The 26158-nt window shown below is 38.8% G+C and overlaps 1 protein-coding gene across 9 annotated transcripts in view; it reads right to left on the bottom strand.

Moving 5' to 3' along the window:
- Positions 1-26158, bottom strand: part of Pde11 (Phosphodiesterase 11) — a 1275799-nt gene that overhangs the window by 217238 nt on the left and 1032403 nt on the right. For all 9 annotated transcript variants that reach the window (XM_071695072.1, XM_071695082.1, XM_071695086.1 and 6 more), the window contains 3 exons: positions 11370-11477; positions 3276-3413; positions 2838-2948 (listed from right to left, as the gene is read on the bottom strand). In XM_071695072.1, the coding sequence (XP_071551173.1) occupies positions 2838-2948; positions 3276-3413; positions 11370-11477 (357 nt within the window). The remainder of the gene's footprint in view (positions 1-2837; positions 2949-3275; positions 3414-11369; positions 11478-26158) is intronic.

Genomic DNA, 26158 nt, shown 5'->3' with positions numbered 1-26158 from the left:
ATGGAAGTGGAAGTGAGTCATAGGGTGGGGGAGGGGGCAAAAGTTCTGGGAGTGTTGAAAAATGTATGGAAGTCGAGAATGTTATCTTGGAAAGCTAAAATGGGTATGTTTGAAGGATTAGTGGTTCCAACAATGTTATATGGTTGTGAGGCTTTCACTACCTCTTCTCTGTTTACCAAACCAATTTCCCTGACCCTCTCACTTCACATACCACCTCGACCAAAACATCCTATATCATCAAACACATTCAACAAACCTTCAAAAAACTTACTGCATCTCTCTCTCACTTCACCAATACTTGTTATTACCTTCCCATTAGCCCCTTTCACTGATGTTCCCATTTGTTTTCTTGTCTTATACACTTTATTTACCTCCTTCTAAAACATCTTTTTATTCTCCCCAAAACTTAATGATACTCTCTCACCCCAACTCTCATTTGCACCTTTCTCTTGACCTCCTGCCTCTTTCTTTTATACGTCTCCTAGTCATTTGCATTACTTCCCGGCAAAAATCATCCAAACGCCTCTCTCTTCTCTTTTACTAACAATCTTACTTCTTCATCCCACCACTCACTACCCTTTCTAATCTGCCCAAGTCCCACCTTTCTCATGCCACAAGCATCTTTTGCGCAAGCCATCACTGCTTCCCTAAATACATCCCATTCCTCCCCCATTCCCCTTACGTTATTTGTTCTTACCTTTTTTCCATTCTGAACTCACTCTTTCTTGGTAGTTCCTCACACAAGTCTCCTTTCCAAGCTCACTTACTCTAACCACTCTCTTCACCCCAACATTCTCTCTTCTTTCCTGAGAACCTCTACAAATCTTCACCTTCGCCTCCACTAGATGATGATCAGACATCCCTCCAGTTGCCCCTCTCAGCACGTTAACATCCAAAAGTCTCTCTTTCATGCACCTATTAATTAACATATAATCCAATAATGCTCTCTGGCCATCTCTCCTACTTACATACATATACTTATGTATATCTCTCCTTTTTAAACCAGGTATTCCCAATCACCAGTCCCTTTTCAGCACACAAATCTACAAGCTCTTCACCATTTCCATTTACAACACTGAAGACCCCTTGTACACCAATTATACCCTCAACTGCCACATTACTCACCCTTGCATTCAAATTGCCCATCACTATAACCTGGTCTTGTGCATCAAAGCTGCTAACATACTCACTCAGTTGCTCCCAAAACACTTGCCTCTCATGATCTTTCTTCTCATGACCAGATGCATAGGCACCAATAATCACCCATCTCTCTCCATCCACTTTCAGTTTTACCCATATCAATCTAGAGTTTACTTTCTTACATTCTATCACATCCTCCCACAACTCCTGCTTCAGGAGTAGTGCAACTCCTTCCTTTGCTCTTGTCCTATCACCAACCTCTGACTTTACTCCCAAGACATTCCCAAACCACTCTTCACTTTTACCGTTGAGCTTCATTTCACTCAGAGCCAAAACATCCAGGTTCCTTTCCTTAAACACACTACCTTTCTCTCCTTTTTTCTCATCTTGGTTACATCCACCCACATTTAGACACCCTAATCTGGGCCTTTGAGGAGGATGAGCACTCCCCATGTGACTCCTTCTTCTGTTTCCCCTTTTAGAAAGTTAAAATACGAGGAGGGGAGGATTCCTAGCCCCCTGTTCTTGTCCCCTTTAGTTGCCTTCTACAACACACGGGAAATGCGTGGGAAGTATTCTTTCTCCTCTATCCTCCCCGTTATATGTGTATAAGGAGGAAAGTCAGATGCTAATCTTTGAAAGGAATTGATCCTCGTATCAGTTTACATGGTGAAGAACTGTAGCTCTGGTTGACTTTACATATCCAGGAACAAAGTGGAAAAGCTCAATTTGAATGCTGAGTCTTGCAAGGAAGAAAATTTTTTAGGTGAATATGAAAGTAGTATGGTACAGAAATGAGAGGTCAACCATGGAACAGATGCAAGGATGCAGGAGATAACTGGTTAGGCAAAGGATATTTCCAATAAAGGTTTTAGAGGGATGATTTAAGATCAGATGCAGTGGAAACATTTTGTGTTAGGATTTTTAGTCTCGCTGGATGACGAAACCTATTGTGTAAAGTGAAAATGTATCTGCGGAAGTCGTGTTTCACTTCAGCACAATGAGGTGTATCAGTGATCTCAAAGGCTCCATTTACCTAATACTCTCCATTAAATTGGGAATGGAGTTAATCATGATAATGAAATAATGAGAAGAATGCAATGCAGAAAATTCTACCCTCATCATAATCACTAAAAATAGGCATAAATATAAAATCAAATTGAGTAATAATAAAATGCAGTCACCTTTTCATCATATTTTCTTTTAACTTTTCAGTCTTCTAAGTTATTGCACATGTGTTGGAAGTGTATTGTGCATTCCACTGTCCAAAACTGCAAAACTTCATCTAAAATGATATTCGTATCTGTGAAATGCCAACTTATAATGCCACCATTTCTACAAAATATATCATTCATAATTCTTTTCAAAACTGGCCCCTTTTTCCATTATACTTCTCTGAAGCTTTTGTCATGTGTGCTTTAGATGTCGTAATTAACAGTAATATACTTCAGTATCCTAGTTTCCAAATAAGAAAAAGCCTTTGCAGCAACTGTCATTGAGATCCTAGATGATCAAAGAGATTCATTTGTCAACATGCATTTGATTTATTGAAGTCAGTTCAGGAGCATTTGAAAAGCATGAAATGCACTTGTCACCTGTAGAGGGTGTATGAGTTGGAAAGTTTTTCATAAATTTGGTCCTATCAATGTGAAGATATTGTTTCATCTAAATGTAATTACAAAAGAAGACCTCTTCACCTGAACCCGTTCACACTGCAAGAGGCTCTGCATGTGTGTCATGATGCGGTACACAATCTGCTCTATTGTGCTCTGCTCCTCAAAGATGATCCGCGCCAGATCTAGGAGGACCTGTGGGTTAGTGAAGAAGTGGAAGCATTCAGAAATTTATATATTTGTGACTGCATGAAATAAAAATAAAAGGATTTCACCTATATTCATTTACATGTGTAAATATTTATATGTACAAATGTATCCTTAATGAGTAATGATACTAAATTTATCATCATCTAGAATCATTAATTTCACATATTTTTTCTGTCACAAATCATATAACAAAAAATATAAAGCTACTGACATTACATTACACCAAATAATCACTCACTACAGTATATACTATGAACTAGATATCATTCGGTTTGTAACTAAACACCATCTGAACAAATAAAAAACACATACTTGATTCCGTTTGACTTCTAACTGAGAGCGTTCATAGAGCTGGGCGTTTCTTAAGCCAATGCCACAGAACTGTAAGTAGGATTCAAAAACCTTCTCATCTGTTGCTGTGAAGGCCTGTCCTTGATGTTTGTTGATGACCTGCAACAACCAATGAACGTATATATCAAACAAGACAAGAAAAACCTATAAATCCAGTAAAGACAATGATCATTTCTCAATAAAGAATGAATGTGGTAAACAAAGACACATGGAGAGCTATAAAGACAGATACAAATGCTGTGAACACTGTAAATGAAAATCCTGAATTTTGATGAACTTGACTAGGGCAAATTATCACTCAGTCTTTGGCATGGTTGGGTTGGAGGTTGTCAGATCATATGACAGTAATATGTAGGCTAACCTATTATTATAAATGGTATAGTACAAATGTTAGTAGTGACAAAACTAAAGGATTTAAGTACAACACCCTGCACTTAACTGTTGTAAAATCTGTAAGCTCAGAGATGATTCTTACTGAACATTCTAAGATATGTGTAAACAATTCATCCATGACAATGTTCTACCTCAGATACTTGAAAAGTATCCTATCTTTGAATACTATAGACAATTCACTTGTTATATATCTTGATATGTGATCCAATAATTTCTGCTCAATTCTTGCAAATAGTTCACTTACCAGGTAATCTGTTGAATATTTCATTCATTGGTGTCCAATCCTTATTAATATTTTTCTCACTATGTAACCTTTTGTGCACTCTGTAACCTCTTTTGCACCACCACCCACAAGATGGTAGGAGTGAACAAATGATACACTACATTTGTAGCAAAAATCAAACACCAAAATCAACTTGACCTAAAAAAGAAATCAAATAAGAAACTAAGAGGATCTGATAAAGCAATAAGGTCACGTATAGACATCTAAATATTTCTTTAAAAAAGACATTTACAGACTGTACGCATAGGCTATGGAAGGTAAGGAAAAGTAAGGCGAAATGAGGATTTAAATAAAGAATGAACAAAGAGAGACTCAGGAAGAAGCTGTATTGTATCTTTTGGAAAATACTGAAGAATGGGGAGTAAAGGATATATGATATAGAGTCAAGATTCTATTCACTATGCCTAAATGAATTTCTGGCTTTAGCAAGGCAGCATTAAGAACAAACAAACTGTGGTCTCTTCAGCGTGCAAACAGAAAGAGGACACAGAATATATATGATTTAGATCTTTTTGTACCTCACTGAATTTCTGAATTCAGTGAAGTAGCATTAGTAACAAACAAACAATAGCCTCATTTCCATTCAATTAATCACTGTCACATGTAAAGTACTAATTATCAAAGTTAAAGAGATGATACCTATAAAATAAAGAAATGTGTATCCTTGGAAAATAAAAGGGAATTTAAAAGAAAATGAGAAGCTATTCTGGACAGAGGTGCACTAATTCCTGGATGAAATACATACTGTAATGTATGAGCCCGATGATACTAGGGGAAAACTATGATGGATAATATGAGATTTAAATTTGTGGTCCAGATGTTCAACTTTGCCTGAGAGTACTTGCACTTTGCACTAACACGAATAGCCATTCTACTATTGCACTTCTTAAATTCTAAGCCTTGATGGGTTTTATAATCAAGAGTGTTATCTACTAATGGTCTTTTCATTAACACTGTACATTACTCTTTCATTATCATAAGCATCAGTAATGCTGTTATCACGGTCATGATGTCTCTGTAAATATTCAGATACCAGATCCTTTGGAAACTAAGATAAAAGAATGTTCTATGAGAATAAAACAAATGGCTGCACACTGTAGTCTTATCAACGCTCTTGCACACCAGAACAGCCCATGAAATACAAAGATATAATACTGGTGACAGGGACTTGATATTCTGATGAGTCTGCACAGAAAACTGTATGACTGGAAGATCTTTCATTCTGCAACATAAGTTGCATTCAGGAGGGACCTGACAGTCTCGAGTGGGATTAACTAATTCCATCTTCACAAACATTTACTTCCTATTTAGGACGTTCTGAGCAGTTCACTGAAAATTATACTGGCTAGTACATTGGTTATGCTGGTAAAATTAAACAACATGGTGCAGAACTTATAAAGGTTAGTCACAGTATCTGCCATTATCTATTTGTACACTATAGGAAGAGAGTCTTACACATGTATGGCCCTATCTATTGAACATTCTTTACTAACTTTTTTAATATTCATATACTGCCAGCATACATGGTTTCATCACATTTCAATCCAACCATCCACTAACATCACAGGAAAACAAGCTTCTTGTATAGCTTTTTCTTATGAGCCCTAGTTACTCTGTTATTGCATTTAATGAAGATCAGTCCTCTATCATTATCCTCCAATTGGTCTGGAAACTTAAAGGATGAAATCAGACCTCCCCTAATTCTTCTCTCCTTATGGTGAGCAAAATTATCTTTCATTATATCTCATCTCTCTCAATTCAGGTTGAGTCTGAATTGTCCTTCTCTAGGTTCTCTTATTTAAATCTTTGTGCTTCTTTGGGAGCAATAACTAGATATTGTAGTTTTAGTTTAAACCTTTCATTGCACAACTTATATTTTCTTTCCTTCCAGAGGAACAAAAATTCATTTCTTTTATCTATAAAAAGGTGCACAAAATATACAAAACCCATTCCTTTTTCTATTGAATTAAGAGAAACATTCAGGAGAAACACATTATTCTATGAATTGGTCAATCCTAAGTAAAAAAAAATTCCAGTCACAACTATTTTCCCAACATGATGAGCACAAAACACTTTCAAAACCATTATTTTTTCTTGTGCATTATGAATAAAGCATTCCTCGGAGTCACATATCTTACCACATTAGCCAGTCAACAGGTGATGTGGGCATGGTAATGGGTACTACAAGTGGTGGTGGATGCTACACATGAAGTTTCAAGAAAAGGTACAAAATTTTCTTCATATTACCATCTAAGGGCAGCTAACAGAGCCTACAATACATGCAGAATTCAACTTGGAAAATTACAGATGATGACTGGTGTCAACAGCACCCTGGTATACACAAGCATAAATTGATGCCAGTAGCACCAAAAGGTTGATAAGTTTTGTTAACAGCTCACCAAACATCTATTCATACATATACTGAAACGTAATTCTAACACATGGCAGCACATAGTTTGCCTACTTAATAATTCTTATGAAATGGAGATCTGGTAAAACATAAGCACAATACTGACTCACTTAAAAATTCTCATGAAATGGAAATCTAGTGAAAGATTAAGCACAATACTGACTCTAAGAACTCTTTCATACAGATTCCTGTAGCTTCCTATCCATTACATAATAATCACACTGAGGCATTCTTTCACCATATCTCATCCTCATTACTTTGTACTTCCTCAGAGTGAATTTCAAGAACTGCATATCACACTAAATTTGGAATGGAATTTGTCTAAATCCCCTTAGCATCATCTGCAAACATGTTCAGGTAAGAGTCCCAGTCCATTGGACATCATCAACATATACCAATAAGAGCAGTGGGCCCTGGACTGTGCCCTGGAGCAGCCCACTGGTGACTGCAGCCCATTTCATGAGTAATCCTTTCACATGTTTCCTTTGCTCTCTTCCACTAAGATTATATTCTACCCGGTAAAGGAGTCTAAACCATTTTCCTGCCTGAAGCTTCATCTCCTTAACCAATCTTCAGCGTGTTATACTGTCAAATGCTTTCTGGCACCCAAGAGCATGCAGTCATTCCATCCATATATTCAATCTAAGGTGGAGCTCTTTCTGTCAAAAAAAGTCTAAGAAGCTTGTAATGTGTGGCATTCTTTCCCTGAATCTAAGCTGTTTTATGTCAAAATATTTTCTCCTTTGCAAGAAGTCATCCTTTGAGACCACACTTGTTAGGAAAATTGGTCTGTGGTTCACTGCAGTCTCCTTATCATTTTTTGCCTTCTTCCACTCATATGTCACTATGCTCTCCTCTAGCAACATATGAAGAAAAAAAATTTGAGTAGTCTAGCATGAGTTTCAACACTTCTTTTGCAGAGATGGAGGGAACATGAGCTTTATGTTGGGTTTAGGTATTTTCATATCCTAAATTTTATGTTGGGTTTAGGTATCTTTATATCCTAAATGTCTTTTATGTCATTTTCAATGCCTACCAAGGCTCCTTTCCCATCCCATTTTGCTGTTTGGGTATGGGTCTCATCCATTAAAAAAAATTCTAAAGTTACACAACTCCTCTTATGGCTTCCCTTCCTAACATTGCTTCCTCATAATTTGCTTCTTTTCTGGCCGATCTACCTCAATGGTTGTTAATGGATCAGCCTATCCCCTTTTCTTCAGCAACAGCAGTGTCCCTAAATGTTCTGTCCTGTCTCCTACAGTTTTCCTTCTTTTCATCAATAATTTCCTCTTTCACAAATGACTAAAAGCACACATATACTAACGATCCAACGTTGCATTCCTCCACATCCTTCAATTCTGCTCCTTCTCTCACTCCATCTGTATCTCATCTTGACACAACTTCCTCAATAACTAAAACTTGGACACGATATTTCAGTGGCATAGATGAAATCTAGCTGAGTTTAATGCCTCCAAAACTCAGTTTCTGCCCATCTCTCTATAAAACATTCCTAACTTTTCTCTCTCCTTTGATGAATCTGCAGTTCCACCTCTTGACTCAATGAACATGCATGATATTTCTGACATCCATTTCATACTGGAAACTGCACATTATGGAAATAGCTAAGTCTGCCTCAAAGAAACGGGGAGGCCAATTTAGTAGTCAAAATTTCTTTTCTTCTGAACAGTTTTCTGTTTATACAAAGGATTGGTCTGTCTTTGTATGAAGTACTACTCTCACATCTGGGGTGGTTTTAACTTTGCATTGTTACTTCACAGAGTTGAAAGCAGTACGAACTGTAAGCTCTCCCAGTCAACTTCAAAATTTGACCCACTTGCCCTGCAATGCAATTCTGGTTCACTTTACCTTTTACATAGGTATTACTCAGGATTCTGCTCCCAAGAGTTGGCGCTTGTGTACTCCCAGCACAACATAGTACTCATCAAGCTGCTGTGTTACATGACTACTACGTGGCAGTTGGCAAATCAAGGGTAAGTTGTTTTGATAACTGTCACTCTCCCTACATCTCAAAGCTTTAGAGCTCTCTACCCTCTCATGTCTTTACCAATAATTATAACCTGGCACACTTTAAAGGAGAGGTCTTTCACCTTCTCCAAAATTCATCAATATTTTCCCTTGTCTCTTCTTTTTTCCTTTCATTAACCTCTCTATATTTCATTTAAGGCCCAGCCTGGATGTGAACTGGACTGTAACTGGACCTCCAATCTAAAATAAAGAAAAAAAAGCATATTTCCTCATCCTTGACAGTTCCTCCCTCTCATTCCTTTACATTGATTAGCTGCTCTATAACTTCAGGTGAGGTTCCAATGCTTCTCCCTCCTTATCTAGCTGTACTTATTTCTTCCTTTCTTATTACTTTCATCACATATTTTACAGAATCTTCTATAGCACTGGTCTATACTCCAGTTACAGAACTCCATTTCCCCAACTCATTTTCTTAAAAAACTTGCTCAGCTCTAAATGGGTGCCATGAAAATAATCTCTCTTGGGGGTCTTATCTCCCTTATCTCTGTGATTCCTCTCTAATGTCCTCTTTAGCCACACACTTAGACTCAAGCATAGCCATGGTGACATCACAACCTTGATGCACTACCACATTTTTTCAAGCCATTCACTTATACCACCACTTACTCTCATGCATGTGCAAGTTCCATTAAGTTTTTTTTTATCAGCATTCAACAGTATACATATACATACAACACTCAAGAGTCAGTTTCTCTGGGAGCCTTTTCTGAATTCATGAGTTCTTCATACTTTTTCTTCTTTATCTGTAGAAATTTTTCCACCTCTTGTCTTTGTGCCATAAACTTTTTTTTTCTAGCAACTCACTTGTCTTGATTACCATCTGCAGATATCTGGCCATGGAATTGGCAATGTTCCTGAAGTATTCTAGGATGATGTTTTGGGCCTATAGGGCAAGGCACTGATGTGATGTAATAGGAAGCAGCCACATGATCAAGCATTCTGAGTGCCCAGTGCACCTAATTATCTCCCATGTACCTACATTTTCTTGCTTCCAAGTGAGAATTCGGGCTTTATCCTCCTTATAAAGATAAGAGCCAACCATCCTGAAGTGCAAGTGGAAGAACTACAGGGACCAGAAGCAACATTCCCAAAATGAGGTGGCAGCCAGTAAGAGTAAAGAACAAACATCCTTACCTCAAAATAGCCTCAGGCACACTGAGGTGGGTTGCTAGAAATGCTAGTCTCAGCAACCAGATATACAATGATTTCATCCTGAGAGTGTCATATACTGGTACCCACAATAAACAACAGTCATGTACTGTGTTTGAAAATAAATTGAGGGCAGAACGTTTTTTTGTGGATTCTGAATGTAACCCCAGTCTACCCCCCCTATCAATCCCACCTCAGCTTTGTCCCTCACCCATCCATTCAACTCATCCATCACATACAGTTTCTGCTCTGGATCTACATTTCATATTGCTCTTTCAAGTTTCTCCAGAGGACATCCTTAATTTCTTCTTCTCTAAAATTACATGGCATATATGTAACCATTACAGGCATTTCTCATACTTCTGGCATCTAAGCTAATACTAATACTAATACTAATAACTTGTGCTGACACATAATCAAACATCTGATCAAAACTAATAATTCTTTACTAACATTACATCTGTTACATCACTATTTGTATCATCTTGAAGGCCTTATCTTACTCCCTTCACTCCATTCTACCCCAAAGGTCCTACTACCTCTCAGCCTGTCTAATTCTTCCCTTTCTAAAAGAGTTTGAAACTTCCATTTTCTTACAAGTCTTCATATACCCCACTCACATTCCATTCACTCATAAAGAAATGTATCAATTGTCAAAATAAGTAATTAATAATAACTGTAAAGAAAATAACTTTTAGAAGTACTTTGGAAAACAAACTCTTGGAATAAAGAATTGGGATGTTTTAACCTGTCAGAGCCCAAATCTTGTTGTTCTTCATTATGTGGCTCTTAACAAATCAAAACTGAACTAAACAGCAAAAAGGCAAACAGAGCTCACTTCTGCAACTATTTTGCAAGCTTGAAACTACCATTTTTTTTCTTAATTTCATGAATCTTACTGACAAAAAGCTCTTTATAATATAGTGTGAAGACTTTAGCAAAACAAAATAATCCTGTAAAATTTAATTACTGTAAATGATTGACAGTACTGGGTCTCAAGGCAACACCCTTAGCATCTGCTTTATCTCAGAATTATTACTATACATTGTGTGAAATGAGGTCAAAGTATAATCTTCAAATGTCTAGTTTGGTTAACTCCTAAGCTTTTAAAAAAAATATTGGCTTGGAAGAAGAAAGCTAAAAACACACCTTTATGCTAATATCCTTTACACAGTGTCCTCATTGCCAATAACAGTACAAATAACACCACAAATAGCAATGAACTGCACAATAACTATTACTACTGCTCCTACTCCTATTTTCATTCTTGCTCTTTCACCTCCTCTTACTCCTATGATTAACCTATCATCGATGTAAAATTTATCTCAATTCTTTCAATCTAAACCTTCCCAGGCAAAAATTTATTTCATGTGACACTTACATGTTTCTATTGACCTTGTTTCAGTAAAATATACCATGTAATCACTACTTTCATGATAATTAGGAAAACCTAAAAGAACTTGAGGAGCTTGACTCACTGTGGCATTCATATACTTTTACAAAGATCACATAAACCTTGACAGGTGAAGAACAATTCATACTTGGGTCTTCATTTCATTACCTTCCTGATTGCTTTCCCATTTCAGCTACTTCAGTATACATCATTTGGGGACAGCTGTGACTTTCTCTGTCTTCTACCACATACCTTATCATGCTCTAAAACTGTTAAAGAAAATTTTTCATGTCTGCAAAACTACCTCAAGTACTCTTATCAACATCTAGTTCAGACAAAAAAAGCTTGTGCTATTTGGATGAACAAGTGTGTGCCACAAACCTGTGCTACGCCAATGACTTCACCAGCACTGTCCTTGATGGGCATACAAAGCATGGACCGAGTCTTGTAACCTGTCATGCCATCAATGCAGGGATTGAAGCGATCATCCTAAAAGGTGAGGTTATCAATCAGTCTCTGAGTCATTACAAATGGAGAGGCTATGTGAATTTCAAATGTAGTCACACTTCCTGAATCCTCTAAAATATTCTGGTCCTCAAATTCTTTTGCAGTTACTATTGTCTTGTGATGAATAAAAAAACATGTATAAAGTGTCAAATATCAACTGGATAAATTTGGAGATTATTATGAATTTAGTTACTGTACTTCTGCTGTGCCTAATATACATGTACCATACCAAAATAACTCAAGATACTTTGCTAATACTACTTATATATAAAACTATAAGCTAACAAGGGACCAGAAATCTGTCTCAATATACCTTGAATAATATACTAGTACATTTCTCCTCCCTTGTCATTCCTCTCTCTGCCCTCTTCCTTTCTACCCCTTAATCAATCTGCTCTATCTACTCTATCACTCAACAAAATTAGTACAATAGATTCTTAAAAATATAACTTATACTAAAACTACAAGGTGAACTTTTCATTAAAAATACACACACACCTACAGTGAAAGGTGTTTTCCATTCAGGGCACACAGAATTTAACCTAACATGTTGCACAGTACATGTAAAGGTTGAGTACACTTGAGAAGACATAAACTGGTATACTCTAAAGTATGTACAGTATCACACCATTTGTGAACAAGTGACAATTATTAATCAAATACATCCATCAACAGAGGTCAGTCTAAACAATTTTCTCCTACAAGGTGTTGATGGTGTTTCAAAGCTTTAAGGTGATAAAGCTGGAGGTGCTGTTCATGGAAGCTGGTGAGAGCTATCTCCCAAATCCTTATCAAGAATTGCCAAGTATATGTTTAAAAATACTATTCCCACTTAAGTATCACCCTACTGCATTATTGTACTACTTTATGGCATTCATCCCTTTGTAAATGGTGGCTGATAAATGACATTCCAGCAGATAATTGTGTATTAATTTTGTGAGAACTGGCCTAGCCTTTAGTTTCACAAGTGTTATCTACCAATGTATAATGGTTATATCAAAGCAGGAAAGGGCCGAGGCTGAGCACCTTCCCCTTAACTTCTGTGACATCTATACTAGAAATCTCAAGCAAAAAGCATGTCATTCACTGGCGTTTGGCTCCAAAGCCAATAAACTGGTGCCAGTAGCAACATGTGAGGATGAACACTGGTCAGAAGTAATGGAAAACCCACTGACCATAAGGACTTTGGAAAACAACCCCAAGCGGACAAAGATGAACTTGCCATTATGAGGAACTCAATGATGTCAGAAAACTATTCCATATGGACAATATTAGAGCTAGTATTTGGGTTGAACTTGATTTTAGTGACTGTAGTATTACACTGTTCTGAAACCCAAGCCTGTAGTACATCATGTAGTAGGCTGAGAAACATATCAATTAGAATGAACTCTGTTTTATGCACTTCTACTGTGCTCTAGTATCAAAACATATATATCTAAGATTTTGATATCATGATGACATTATGTTGTTATTCAGTATAGCCCCTAGTTCTCAGACTAGACCACTCAGAGACACACAAGTACATGTGACAGAAGTGGCCAAGCCATATAATATCTACTTTAGATTAATACATTACCAATAGATACAGAACTGCAAGAGTCAGCAGTTTTAATGATTTGTGTTACAATTGAGGCAGATCAAAGCCTAAAGATTAGAGACCACCCTGCATATTATGCAGAATTCTTTATGAAAGTTATATACTCTTTGCACTTTTTAAAATGAATTTACTAGATTTAAAGATTTTCAAAACAGTATGGGGGTTGAGCACTCTGTCCACCATACAGCCACTTCGACATACAAAATGAAATATAACAACATACACTGAATAGTGCCTTTTGCTCTCAACACTGAGCCTTTAAAATGCCCTACTACAGGCTGTCTCAGATATCGTTCTCATGGGCAGTCCCAAACAGGTCTCCACCTTGGGCTGACATTCCAATTCCAGCTCTCCAGGCTTAAACAAGTCTGACTCTACTCCATCTCACTGAATGGAAATTCATTTTTGAAAAAAAGGAAGTCTTTTTGCTTTACATCCTTTGACCATGATAGCAAGCACTACCCATGGTCAGTAACCCTAACCATCACTACACTATGAAAGCCTGTGTGTGTGTGTGCGTGTGTGCATAATTACCAATTTGCACTACACTTGGAGGGAGTTTTGCACTTGTGGGGCCCTATCTCTTGAACTCTCTCTACAATCATACAGCTTTTTAACCTGCTGTATGCTGTTTACATTCACAATCTCATAACTTGTTTTATATCTTTCTACTGCATGTTTTATTGCTTATTTCTTATTTAAGGAGAAGTCCTATATTTGGTGGGTCCTTTTTCTTCAACTTTCCATATCATGAAAATGTTTATACTTTTAGGTGCTGCCCACTTTCACAATCTCATAACTCTGTTTAATCCATTCATCAAATAATCTTACACATTGAAAGAACATCTTTTCACCTTCTCTAACAAGTTTCTCATGTGTTTCTCTGTTTGTGTGTGTTTTTTTTTACTTTTGGGTTAACTATTTGTGTGACAGGGAGAGAGCTTTTACATACATGTTGTCTTTTAACCCTGCCTTTTAACCATGTACATATGTACAAGTCTACCTCTTAAGTGCATACATACACACACATCCCAGGCTAAACTGGGAACCCATCAACTGACCAGATGAATGCCATGTCTAGGATTTGAACCCATGCTAGCCCATGAATGACTCAGTCAGTGTGATGTGCAATTACCTATTTGTACTATGGGGCCCCATCTCTCAAATATTTTCTACTATACTGCAATGTCTTTAATTGAATAAACTGAGTTATGAGACTGTGAATGTGAACAGCATAAAGAAGCTTAAAAAAAGGTATGATAGGGGAGAAATTTCAAGAAATGGGGGTCCCACAAGTGAAACAATTCCCTCTATCTATATCTTTGATGCTCATCCCCTCTGGGAGCTCCCAGAAAGGGGGTGGCCAAGGCAAAACGGTCTCTACTTAACCCTGTCTTTACATGCCTCCCTTGCATACACAATTCCATGCATTTTTCCACCATTTCTCTCCTTCCAGTACTCTTCTATTCTAATTCCCCATATCACAGGAGGTCTTCCTCTCACACCAACTCCTTTAACTGTACAATCATACACTATCCTTGTACACTTCTCATCTTTCATTTTTTCCACACACTCAAACCACCTTAAAGTAATATGTTTCACCAATTCTACCACTCCACAATTCATTTCATTTCCATTCCCTGCCATAACAAATCTCTCATACACCCCCTCATTTCTTTCTCCATTCCACCTAGTCATACTACATGCTCCTCTTAAGTAGTATACTGTATTTCCACTGTTTGGATTCTTGACCTCTGTGGCTCATTCAAAGTCCATGTTTTGCCTGCATAGGTCAGGATTGGAAGGATTATGCTGTCCCTTAATCCTTTCTTCACCTCCATACTTATACCTCTACCCTTCATTATTCTATTAGGGGACCCATTGATTCTTCTACCCTATACTGCTCTCTTCCTTATCTCTCCTTCCATATCATCAAACTTACCCAAGCTAGCTCCTAAATACTTAAAGTCTGTTACCTATTCTAGTCTTTCTCCCCACATATTTAAAACAAAGTTTAGTACAGTTTCTTCTCTCACTCTATAAGGTTTTGCAAAAATCTATACTTTCACTCTGTTTCCTGTCAAACACCATTACTTTACTTATACTGGCATTCACCTTCAATCACCTATGCTTACGCAAATGATAAAATTCCCTTATAACCTGCTGTAACTCTTCTCTCTCGGCAATCAACACAATATCATCCACTAATTGGGTTAGGGTTGTCACTAGCCACCATACCTCACCACCAAACTCCATCTCTGCACCCCTTTTTCTTAGTTTGGTTTTCATCTCTCATCACTTCATCTACACATATATTGAAAAAAAAAAATTATATCACATATCTTATGCCTCACACCCACATGTACACCAAAACTTTCACTCAACTAGCCATCCACTCTTACAAATGCATTTCCTCCTTTATGGGAGGCTTTCACACCATCCAACAGTTGTCCCCTTACCCCATTATTCTTCAACGTTAAGCATTCCCCTCTACTTTGTCATATGCTCTATCCAGATCCATAAAAGCTGTGTACAGCTTCTTACCTTTTTCAAGATACTTTTCTTCTGTCATTCTCACCACAAAAATCTAATCTATAGATCCCCTGCCTTTCCTAAAACTTCTTGGTCCTCACTTCTTCTGCATTCAGTCACAACCATCACTCTCTAAATCAACACTGTTGCATACACTTTCCCTGGTTTACTTAATCTCATCCCCTATAACTGCTGCATATATCCTTAGCAACTTTTTTCTTTGAACAAAGGAACAATAAAAGGTTTCACCCAATCATCGGGCACAACCTTCTGCTTCCATGCTAAATTATATATCAAATGCATCCACCTGATCACACTTTCTCCTCCATACTTCAACATCTCAGCCATAATCCCATCTACCCCAGGTGCCTTTCCTATCTTCAACTTCACTATTGCCCTCTTTATACCCCTTTCTTCCCATCAGCCCCTGCATTTGTATGTATCCTTTTCCTTCCATCCTCCATACCCATGCATGTAACAACTGCTGCCTCACCATCTCTCACATTCATCAATTCTTCATAATACTCTTTCCATTCCTTTCACTTCCTCCTTTTGATTTAGCAATTCCCCTTCCTTTCTTCACACATGAAAATTTTCACTCTTACATTCACCTTTTTCACCTCCTTCCACTACAATTTCTTAGTTTTGCAAACCTTTTCACTCAACTTTCAAATTCTTCTTCTACTCTTCTTTCACTTTATCATCTTAACATTTTACCTGTTTTATATTCTTCCCTCCTCCTATGCTAAACTTCCACTGGTACATTCCTTTTGAGCAATGTACCATATGCCTTTTTCTTCTCTTCCAAAGCATTTCTAATCTCATCTATCCACCAAGGATTCACATTCATTCTTATATGTCACAACCTTGTATTCAACAACTAATTTTACAACCTTCAACTGTCTTTCTCAACATTCTAAACACCTCATTCAAACATGAATGCATCCCCACATCTACTACACTTTTGTCTAAACGTTCCCTCACCCACTTGTAAGATGATGCAGTCCTGGCTTTTAACTTCCTTCATGACCTTTAAATCATTTTGCAAACAAATTCAGGTAAGAGTCCATTCCTTTTGGCAGGTCATTCACATAAATCAAGAGGAGTAACAGTCCCAGGGCAGGATCCTGAGGCGAGTACTCCAATGGTGACCTCCACCCATTTCAAGACAGCTCCTCTAACACTGCAACCTGTGTTCCCATCCACTAAGATAATCCATTGAAAGTCTATCCCTTATTCGTGCTTTTAATTAGCCTCCCCTGCATCACAATGTCAAGATACATTCTGGCAGTCCAAACAATCCGCCTGGCATTCCCCTTTGTCCAAGACTGCTGACCCTTTCATAGAAATCTAGGAGTTCATTGCATGTGCCCTCCATTCTCTGAAATCAAGTAGGCTCTCCTTTAGAAATTTCTCCTCTGCAGGAAGTGATCCATTTGTATGATTACTATTTGTGTATTATGGGGATAGAGTTTTACACTCTCTTAACCTTGTATATATGTACAATGTCTTTACTCCTCTGTATGTATAAAGACATACACACCCAGCCTAAGCAAGGTGCCTCTTTATCAACTTGTCTCAAGGGGAGGATGAATGCCTGGGATGGGTGTAGGGCTGGCCTGCGGCAACTCATGGTCAGTAATACAAAACAAGACATAATGTGTGTGTGTGATTACCAATTTGCAATTACCTATATGTACTGTTGGGGAACGCAGTTTTACACTCATGAAGCACCATCTCTTTAACGATTTCTAATAAAATTTTCTTTAAATTTCTGTATGCTGTCATTCACAATTTCATCATTCAGTACATTCTCCTCATACACTACTTTTCTGTTATAAAATTACTTATATACATCTTTTCAAACAAGTTTCTTGTAAGAAAATAATTCAAGAAGTACTTTTGAATTGTATGAGTACTGGATGTGCTTGAGTCCTGGACTAAATTTGCTAGTATAATTAATGGACCCAGGATTGGTGGTAACCTAAGCACTAAAGCATCACTCAGACACTCAGCATCAACGATGAACCCGCAAGGCTGTCTGTCCAAAACATGTTTTGGACAATCACATGTTTACCAAATGGCATCCTAGCTTCGTCTCTTCGATGTATATCAACTGACTGTTATAATTCTCTCTTGTGTCTCCCCTGATGATGTGATTATTACACGAAAGTGCACTTGGGAACTTTTCGTGTTTCATATATATATATATATATATATATATATATATATATATATATATATATATATATATATATATATAATAAAATAAAATATATAAATATATATATATATATATATATATATATATATATATATATTTTTTTTTATTATACTTTGTCGCTGTCTCCCGCGTTTGCGAGGTAGCGCAAGGAAACAGACGAAAGAAATGGCCCAACCCACCCCCCCCCCCCATACACATGTATATACATACGTCCACACACGCAAATATACATACCTACACAACTTACCATGATTTACCCCAGACGCTTCACATGCCTTGATTCAATCCACCGACAGCACGTCAACCCCGGTATACCACATCGCTCCAATTCACTCTATTCCTTGCCCTCCTTTCACCCTCCTGCATGTTCAGGCCCCGATCACACAAAACCTTTTTCACTCCATCTTTCCACCTCCAATTTGGTCTCCCTCTTCTCCTCGTTCCCTCCACCTCCGACACATATATCCTCTTGGTCAATCTTTCCTCACTCATTCTCTCCATGTGCCCAAACCATTTCAAAACACCCTCTTCTGCTCTCTCAACCACGCTCTTTTTATTTCCACACATCTCTCTTACCCTTACGTTACTCACTCGATCAAACCACCTCACACCACACATTGTCCTCAAACATCTCATTTCCAGCACATCCATCCTCCTGCGCACAACTCTATCCATAGCCCACGCCTCGCAACCATACAACATTGTTGGAACTACTATTCCTTCAAACATACCCATTTTTGCTTTCCGGAATAATGTTCTCGACTTCCACACATTCTTCAAGGCCCCCAGAATTTTCGCCCCCTCCCCCACCCTATGATCCACTTCCGCTTCCATGGTTCCATCCGCTGCCAGATCCACTCCCAGATATCTAAAACACTTCACTTCCTCCAGTTTTTCTCCATTCAAACTCACCTCCCATTTGACTTGACCCTCAACCCTACTGTACCTAATAACCTTGCTCTTATTCACATTTACTCTTAACTTTCTTCTTCCACACACTTTACCAAACTCAGTCACCAGCTTCTGCAGTTTCTCACATGAATCAGCCACCAGCGCTGTATCATCAGCGAACAACAACTGACTATCTTCCCAAGCTCTCTCATCCCCAACAGACTTCATACTTGCCCCTCTTTCCAAAACTCTTGCATTCACCTCCCTAACAACCCCATCCATAAACAAATTAAACAACCATGGAGACATCACACACCCCTGCCGCAAACCTACATTCACTGAGAACCAATCACTTTCCTCTCTTCCTACACGTACACATGCCTTACATCCTCGATAAAAACTTTTCACTGCTTCTAACAACTTGCCTCCCACACCATATATTCTTAATACCTTCCACAGAGCATCTCTATCAACTCTATCATATGCCTTCTCCAGATCCATAAATGCTACATACAAATCCATTTGCTTTTCTAAGTATTTCTCACATACATTCTTCAAAGCAAACACCTGATCCACACATCCTCTACCACTTCTGAAACCACACTGCTCTTCCCCAATCTGATGCTCTGTACATGCCTTCACCCTCTCAATCAATACCCTCCCATATAATTTACCAGGAATACTCAACAAACTTATACCTCTGTAATTTGAGCACTCACTCTTATCCCCTTTGCCTTTGTACAATGGCACTATGCATGCATTCCGCCAATCCTCAGGCACCTCACCATGAGTCATACATACATTAAATAACCTTACCAACCAGTCAACAATACAGTCACCCCCTTTTTTAATAAATTCCACTGCAATACCATCCAAACCTGCTGCCTTGCCGGCTTTCATCTTCCGCAAAGCTTTCACTACCTCTTCTCTGTTTACCAAATCATTTTCCCTAACCCTCTCACTTTGCACACCACCTCGACCAAAACACCCTATATCTGCCACTCTATCATCAAACACATTCAACAAACCTTCAAAATACTCACTCCATCTCCTTCTCACATCACCACTACTTGTTATCACCTCCCCATTTGCGCCCTTCACTGAAGTTCCCATTTGCTCCCTTGTCTTATGCACTTTATTTACCTCCTTCCAGAACATCTTTTTATTCTCCCTAAAATTCAAAGATACTCTCTCACCCCAACTCTCATTTGCCCTTTTTTTCACCTCTTGCACCTTTCTCTTGACCTCCTGTCTCTTTCTTTTATACATCTCCCACTCAATTGCATTTTTTCCCTGCAAAAATCATCCAAATGCCTCTCTCTTCTCTTTCACTAATACTCTTACTTCTTCATCCCACCACTCACTACCCTTTCTAATCAACCCACCTCCCACTCTTCTCATGCCACAAGCATCTTTTGCGCAATCCATCACTGATTCCCTAAATACATCCCATTCCTCCCCCACTCCCCTTACTTCCATCGTTCTCACCTTTTTCCATTCTGTACTCAGTCTCTCCTGGTACTTCCTCACACAGGTCTCCTTCCCAAGCTCACTTACTCTCACCACCCTCTTCACCCCAACATTCACTCTTCTTTTCTGAAAACCCATACAAATCTTCACCTTAGCCTCCACAAGATAATGATCAGACATCCCTCCAGTTGCACCTCTCAGCACATTAACATCCAAAAGTCTCTCTTTCGCACGCCTGTCAATTAACACGTAATCCAATAACGCTCTCTGGCCATCTCTCCTACTTACATAAGTATACTTATGTATATCTCGCTTTTTAAACCAGGTATTCCCAATCATCAGTCCTTTTTCAGCACATAAATCTACAAGCTCTTCACCATTTCCATTTACAACACTGAACACCCCATGTATACCAATTATTCCCTCAACTGCCACATTACTCACCTTTGCATTCAAATCACCCATCACTATAACCCGGTCTCGTGCATCAAAACCACTAACACACTCATTCAGCTGCTCCCAAAACACTTGCCTCTCATGATCTTTCTTCTCATGCCCGGGTGCATATGCACCAATAATCACCCACCTCTCTCCATCAACTTTCAGTTTTACCCATATTAATCGAGAATTTACTTTCTTACATTCTATCACATACTCCCACAACTCCTGTTTCAGGAGTATTGCTACTCCTTCCCTTGCTCTTGTCCTCTCACTAACCCCTGACTTTACTCCCCAGACATTCCCAAACCACTCTTCCCCTTTACCCTTGAGCTTCGTTTCACTCAGAGCCAAAACATCCAGGTTCCTTTCCTCAAACATACTACCTATCTCTCCTTTTTTCACATCTTGGTTACATCCACACACATTTAGGCACCCCACTCTGAGCCTTCGAGGAGGATATATATATATATATATATATATATATATATTTTTTTTTTTTCTTTTTTTTTTTTTTGCTTTGTCGCTGTCTCCCGCGTTTGCGAGGTAGCGCAAGGAAACAGACGAAAGAAATGGCCCAACCCCCCCCCCCCCATACACATGTATATACATACGTCCACACACGCAAATATACATACCTACACAGCTTTCCATGGTTTACCCCAGACGCTTCACATGCCCTGATTCAATCCACTGACAGCACGTCAACCCCGGTATACCACATCGATCCAATTCACTCTATTCCTTGCCCTCCTTTCACCCTCCTGCATGTTCAGGCCCTGATCACACAAAATCTTTTTCACTCCATCTTTCCACCTCTAATTTGGTCTCCCACTTCTCCTCGTTCCCTCCACCTCCGACACATATATCCTCTTGGTCAATCTTTCCCCACTCATTCTCTCCATGTGACCAAACCATTTCAAAACACCCTCTTGTGCTCTCTCAACCACGCTCTTTTTATTTCCACACATCTCTCTTACCCTTACGTTACTTACTCGATCAAACCACCTCACACCACACATTGTCCTCAAACATCTCATTTCCAGCACATCCATCGTCCTGCGCACAACTCTATCCATAGCCCACGCCTCGCAACCATACAACATTGTTGGAACCACTATTCCTTCAAACATACCCATTTTTGCTTTCCGAGATAATGTTCTCGACTTCCACACATTCTTCAAGGCTCCCAGAATTTTCGCCCCCTCCCCCAACCCTATGATCCACTTCCGCTTCCATGGTTCCATCCGCTGCCAGATCCACTCCCAGATATCTAAAACACTTTACTTCCTCCAGTTTTTCTCCATTCAAACTTACCTCCCAAATGACTTGACCCTCAACCCTACTGTACCTAATAACCTTGCTCTTATTCACATTTACTCTTAACTTTCTTCTTTCACACACTTTACCAAACTCAGTCACCAGCTTCTGCAGTTTCTCACATGAATCAGCCACCAGCGCTGTATCATCAGCGAACAACAACTGACTCACTTCCCAAGCTCTCTCATCCACAACAGACTTCATACTTGCCCCTCTTTCCAAAACTCTTGCATTCACCTCCCTAACAACCCCATCCATAAACAAATTAAACAACCATGGAGACATCACACACCCCTGCCGCAAACCTACATTCACTGAGAACCAATCACTTTCCTCTCTTCCTACACGTACACATGCCTTACATCCTCGATAAAAACTTTTCACTGCTTCTAACAACTTGCCTCCCACACCATATATTCTTAATACCTTCCACAGAGCATCTCTATCAACTCTATCATATGCCTTCTCCAGATCCATAAATGTTACATACAAATCCATTTGCTTTTCTAAGTATTTCTCACATACATTCTTCAAAGCAAACACCTGATCCACACATCCTCTACCACTTCTGAAACCACACTGATCTTCCCCAATCTGATGCTCTGTACATGCCTTCATCCTCTCAATCAATACCCTCCCATATAATTTACCAGGAATACTCAACAAACTTATACCTCTGTAATTTGAGCACTCACTCTTATCCCCTTTGCCTTTGTACAATGGCACTATGCATGCATTCCGCCAATCCTCAGGCACCTCACCATGAGTCATACATACATTAAAGTCAATTGGGAGGTAAGTTTGAATGGAGAAAAACTGGAGGAAGTAAAGTGTTTTAGATATCTGGGAGTGGATCTGGCAGCGGATGGAACCATGGAAGCGGAAGTGGATCATAGTGTGGGGGAGGGGGCGAAAATCCTGGGAGCCTTGAAGAATGTGTGGAAGTCGAGAACATTATCTCGGAAAGCAAAAATGGGTATGTTTGAAGGAATAGTGGTTCCAACAATGTTGTATGGTTGCGAGGCGTGGGCTATGGATAGAGTTGTGCGCAGGAGGATGGATGTGCTGGAAATGAGATGTTTCAGGACAATGTGTGGTGTGAGGTGGTTTGATCGAGTAAGTAACGTAAGGGTAAGAGAGACGTGTGGAAATAAAAAGAGCGTGGTTGAGAGAGCAGAAGAGGGTGTTTTGAAATGGTTTGGGCACATGGAGAGAATGAGTGAGAAAAGATTGACCAAGAGGATGCATGTGTCGGAGGTGGAGGGAGCGAGGAGAAGTGGGAGACCAAATTGGAGGTGGAAAGATGGAGTGAAAAAGATTTTGTGTGATCGGGGCCTGAACATGCAGGAGGGTGAAAGGAGGGTAAGGAATAGAGTGAATTGGATCGATGTGGTATACCGGGGTTGACGCGCTGTCAGTGGATTGAATCAGGGCATGTGAAGCGTTTGGGGTAAACCATGGAAAGCTGTGTAGGTATGTATATTTGCGTGTGTGGACGTATGTATATACATGTGTATGGGGGTGGGTTGGGCCATTTCTTTCGTCTGTTTCCTGGCGCTACCTCGCAAACGCGGGAGACAGCGACAAAGAAAAAAAGAAAAATATATATATATATATATATATATATATATATATATATATATATATATATATATATATATACATATTTCTTTTTTCAAACTATTCGCCATTTCCCGCATTAGCGAGGTAGCGTTAAGAACAGAGGACTGGGCCTTTGAGGGAATATCCTCACCTGCTCCCCTTCTCTGTCCCTTCTTTTGGAAAATTAAAAACAAAACAAAACAAAAAAACGAGAGAGGAGGATTTCCAGCCCCCCGCTCCCTTCCCTTTTAGTCGCCCTCTACGACACGCAGGGAATACGTGGGAAGTATTCTTTCTCCCCTATCCCCAGGGATATCATATATATATATATATATATATATATATATATATATATATATATATATATATATATATATATACACACACACACACAGAATTAGATTTTTGTGTAATTTATAGAGGGTTAGAATCTATTGGCTTATTCGAGTCTTTTTAGCATGAAAAAGATCTCTAGACAACTATTTACAATTAATTACATGAGTGGTTTCATTTAAAAGTAAAAAAATGCTATTTACCTAAGTTCTTTATGTTCTGGCTTCCTCAAAAATCAACATTATCATTATCAAAAATTTCTTCAATACTTTTATTCTTTCCATTGTTGTTATATAATTCATATTCGACTCTGGGACTTCTGTACTTTTAGCATTCCGTCATTACGTTCTACTGTAATACTGGAACTAAAGGTGTCACATACTGGGGCAGGTTTCCTCTCCATATCGTGACCCTTCGTCAACATAGTCTGACTAATATCAGTCGACAAAGAATTATCTCAAAATGATGATTTCTTTTGAAGGAGGTATGCCACACTTCAATACCTTTATCCTACTTTGGTTGTATGCAAAGAAGGACTGGCCCTAGAGAGCATTGATCGTGCTGCCACCACCTCCCAAAAAGTTTCGATTTTTGACAAACCTCGTCAAAGGGCTTGGCAAAGATGGACTGAGATTTCAGTGCCTATGTCGCATGGCATTTGTAGCATGATCCCTCAGCAGAGTTATTATCCACGACCGATGGAAGGGGCATTTTTTGTTTCCTTATAAGAAATCACTCGTGGACAATCCAGTGTTTGAGAACGCACCGACCAATCATGAAAAGGAAGCTTGACTGTCTTTTCAGGCTGTTAAAGCGGTTAAGCTTTCTTGGAAGTAAGAAGTCTGACAACTACCACCTCGATTACTCCTCAGACACCTTAGGAGACGTAAGCCATGAGCATGGTGAAAAGTCCACCAAGACATTTGAGAAATGGAGAGGCAGTATCAAGAAGGAAGGGATAACCACAAGATGGAATACTATGGTCCAAATCAGTCCACAAGATAAAATAAACAAAAAAAAAAAAAAGCAAGTTTCTTTAGCCTAGCTAAGCACGAAATGACGGCAAAAATGTATTACACGAATGTACGAGTCTATTGGTTTATAATGCATCGCATTTATACTATATCGTTGATGAAAATTTAACGTTTTTGAAATTACTGCATTGATTGCGGTATCAAAATAATCTTGATCTGTATACTTATTATGAACGATTATATGGAATCTAGACGCGATACGAAAAAAAGGCTGTGTACAGTGATACACATTGCTTACAGGTATACAGTTTTCATTATGAACACTGCATTTCTATAAAAGGCGCCAGCAGTAACGAGTGCCTAACTTTAGCGAAAAAGCCCATGAATAATCAAAACCTTTGAATTAAAAATAACATGACACTCTTTCCAGTTCAGGAAATTCATGGAACCACTGAAAATAGGTTTAGAAATACGAGTGGAAACAAAACCAACCCAAGTGAAAATGGCTCAGAGGAAACCTTATACTAGAGGCAACGAATATAATGGTGTAAGAAACAATGAGACACATAATATGAAACAATACTCACTATACACTGGAATACATCATACACTTTGTTAGTACCACAAACGGGCATTTGTTGGAAAAAAAAAAAAATAAACAGATGAAGATGGATGCCATCCAGTGAAATGCGCAGCATGTACATTCAAAGTGAGGGTTCTGCCAATCACGATCTGGGCACCTGGTTTGAGACCTACCTACCCTCCTTTTACTAATTTCCTCCTCCTCACCATACTCCCAGCAGCCTTCCAACAAACCCCTCCTAAATTCTTCAACTTCCAAAACCTTTCCCTCTAATCAATAAACCAGATATTTTCCGTGGCTTTATCTCCGGCCAATAACAAGCGAATGTGTAACCTGTAATGTCAAAAATGAAGATGATATGACCAAGGTCTTCTGACATCCAGAAAAAAAAAAATGTGTCCAACACCATGACAACACCTCAGAGGTCATCTTTCCTTCAACTGCAATGACGAAAGGAAGGAAGAGGAAGCTGCCAATAAAAGTAGGAAACGAGGTCACTTGACCAAGGAAAGATCCATCATAGGAAGGAAACAGTATCAAACACTGTGAACCCGCTATATAATGTGCTTCAACTTCTGACTTCCAAGAAAAACAACAACAATAAACATCCAGACTGAGGTACAGTAGAGACATTAGCCCCACATAAGAACCTTTTGAATAACAGGGCACAGTTCACATCCTCCTCCCTTCTCGCCAACG

This window comes from Panulirus ornatus, chromosome 4 (genome assembly GCF_036320965.1).
Source record: "Panulirus ornatus isolate Po-2019 chromosome 4, ASM3632096v1, whole genome shotgun sequence".
Classification (NCBI taxonomy): domain Eukaryota; kingdom Metazoa; phylum Arthropoda; class Malacostraca; order Decapoda; family Palinuridae; genus Panulirus; species Panulirus ornatus.
This window is presented reverse-complemented; position numbering and strand designations above follow the sequence as displayed.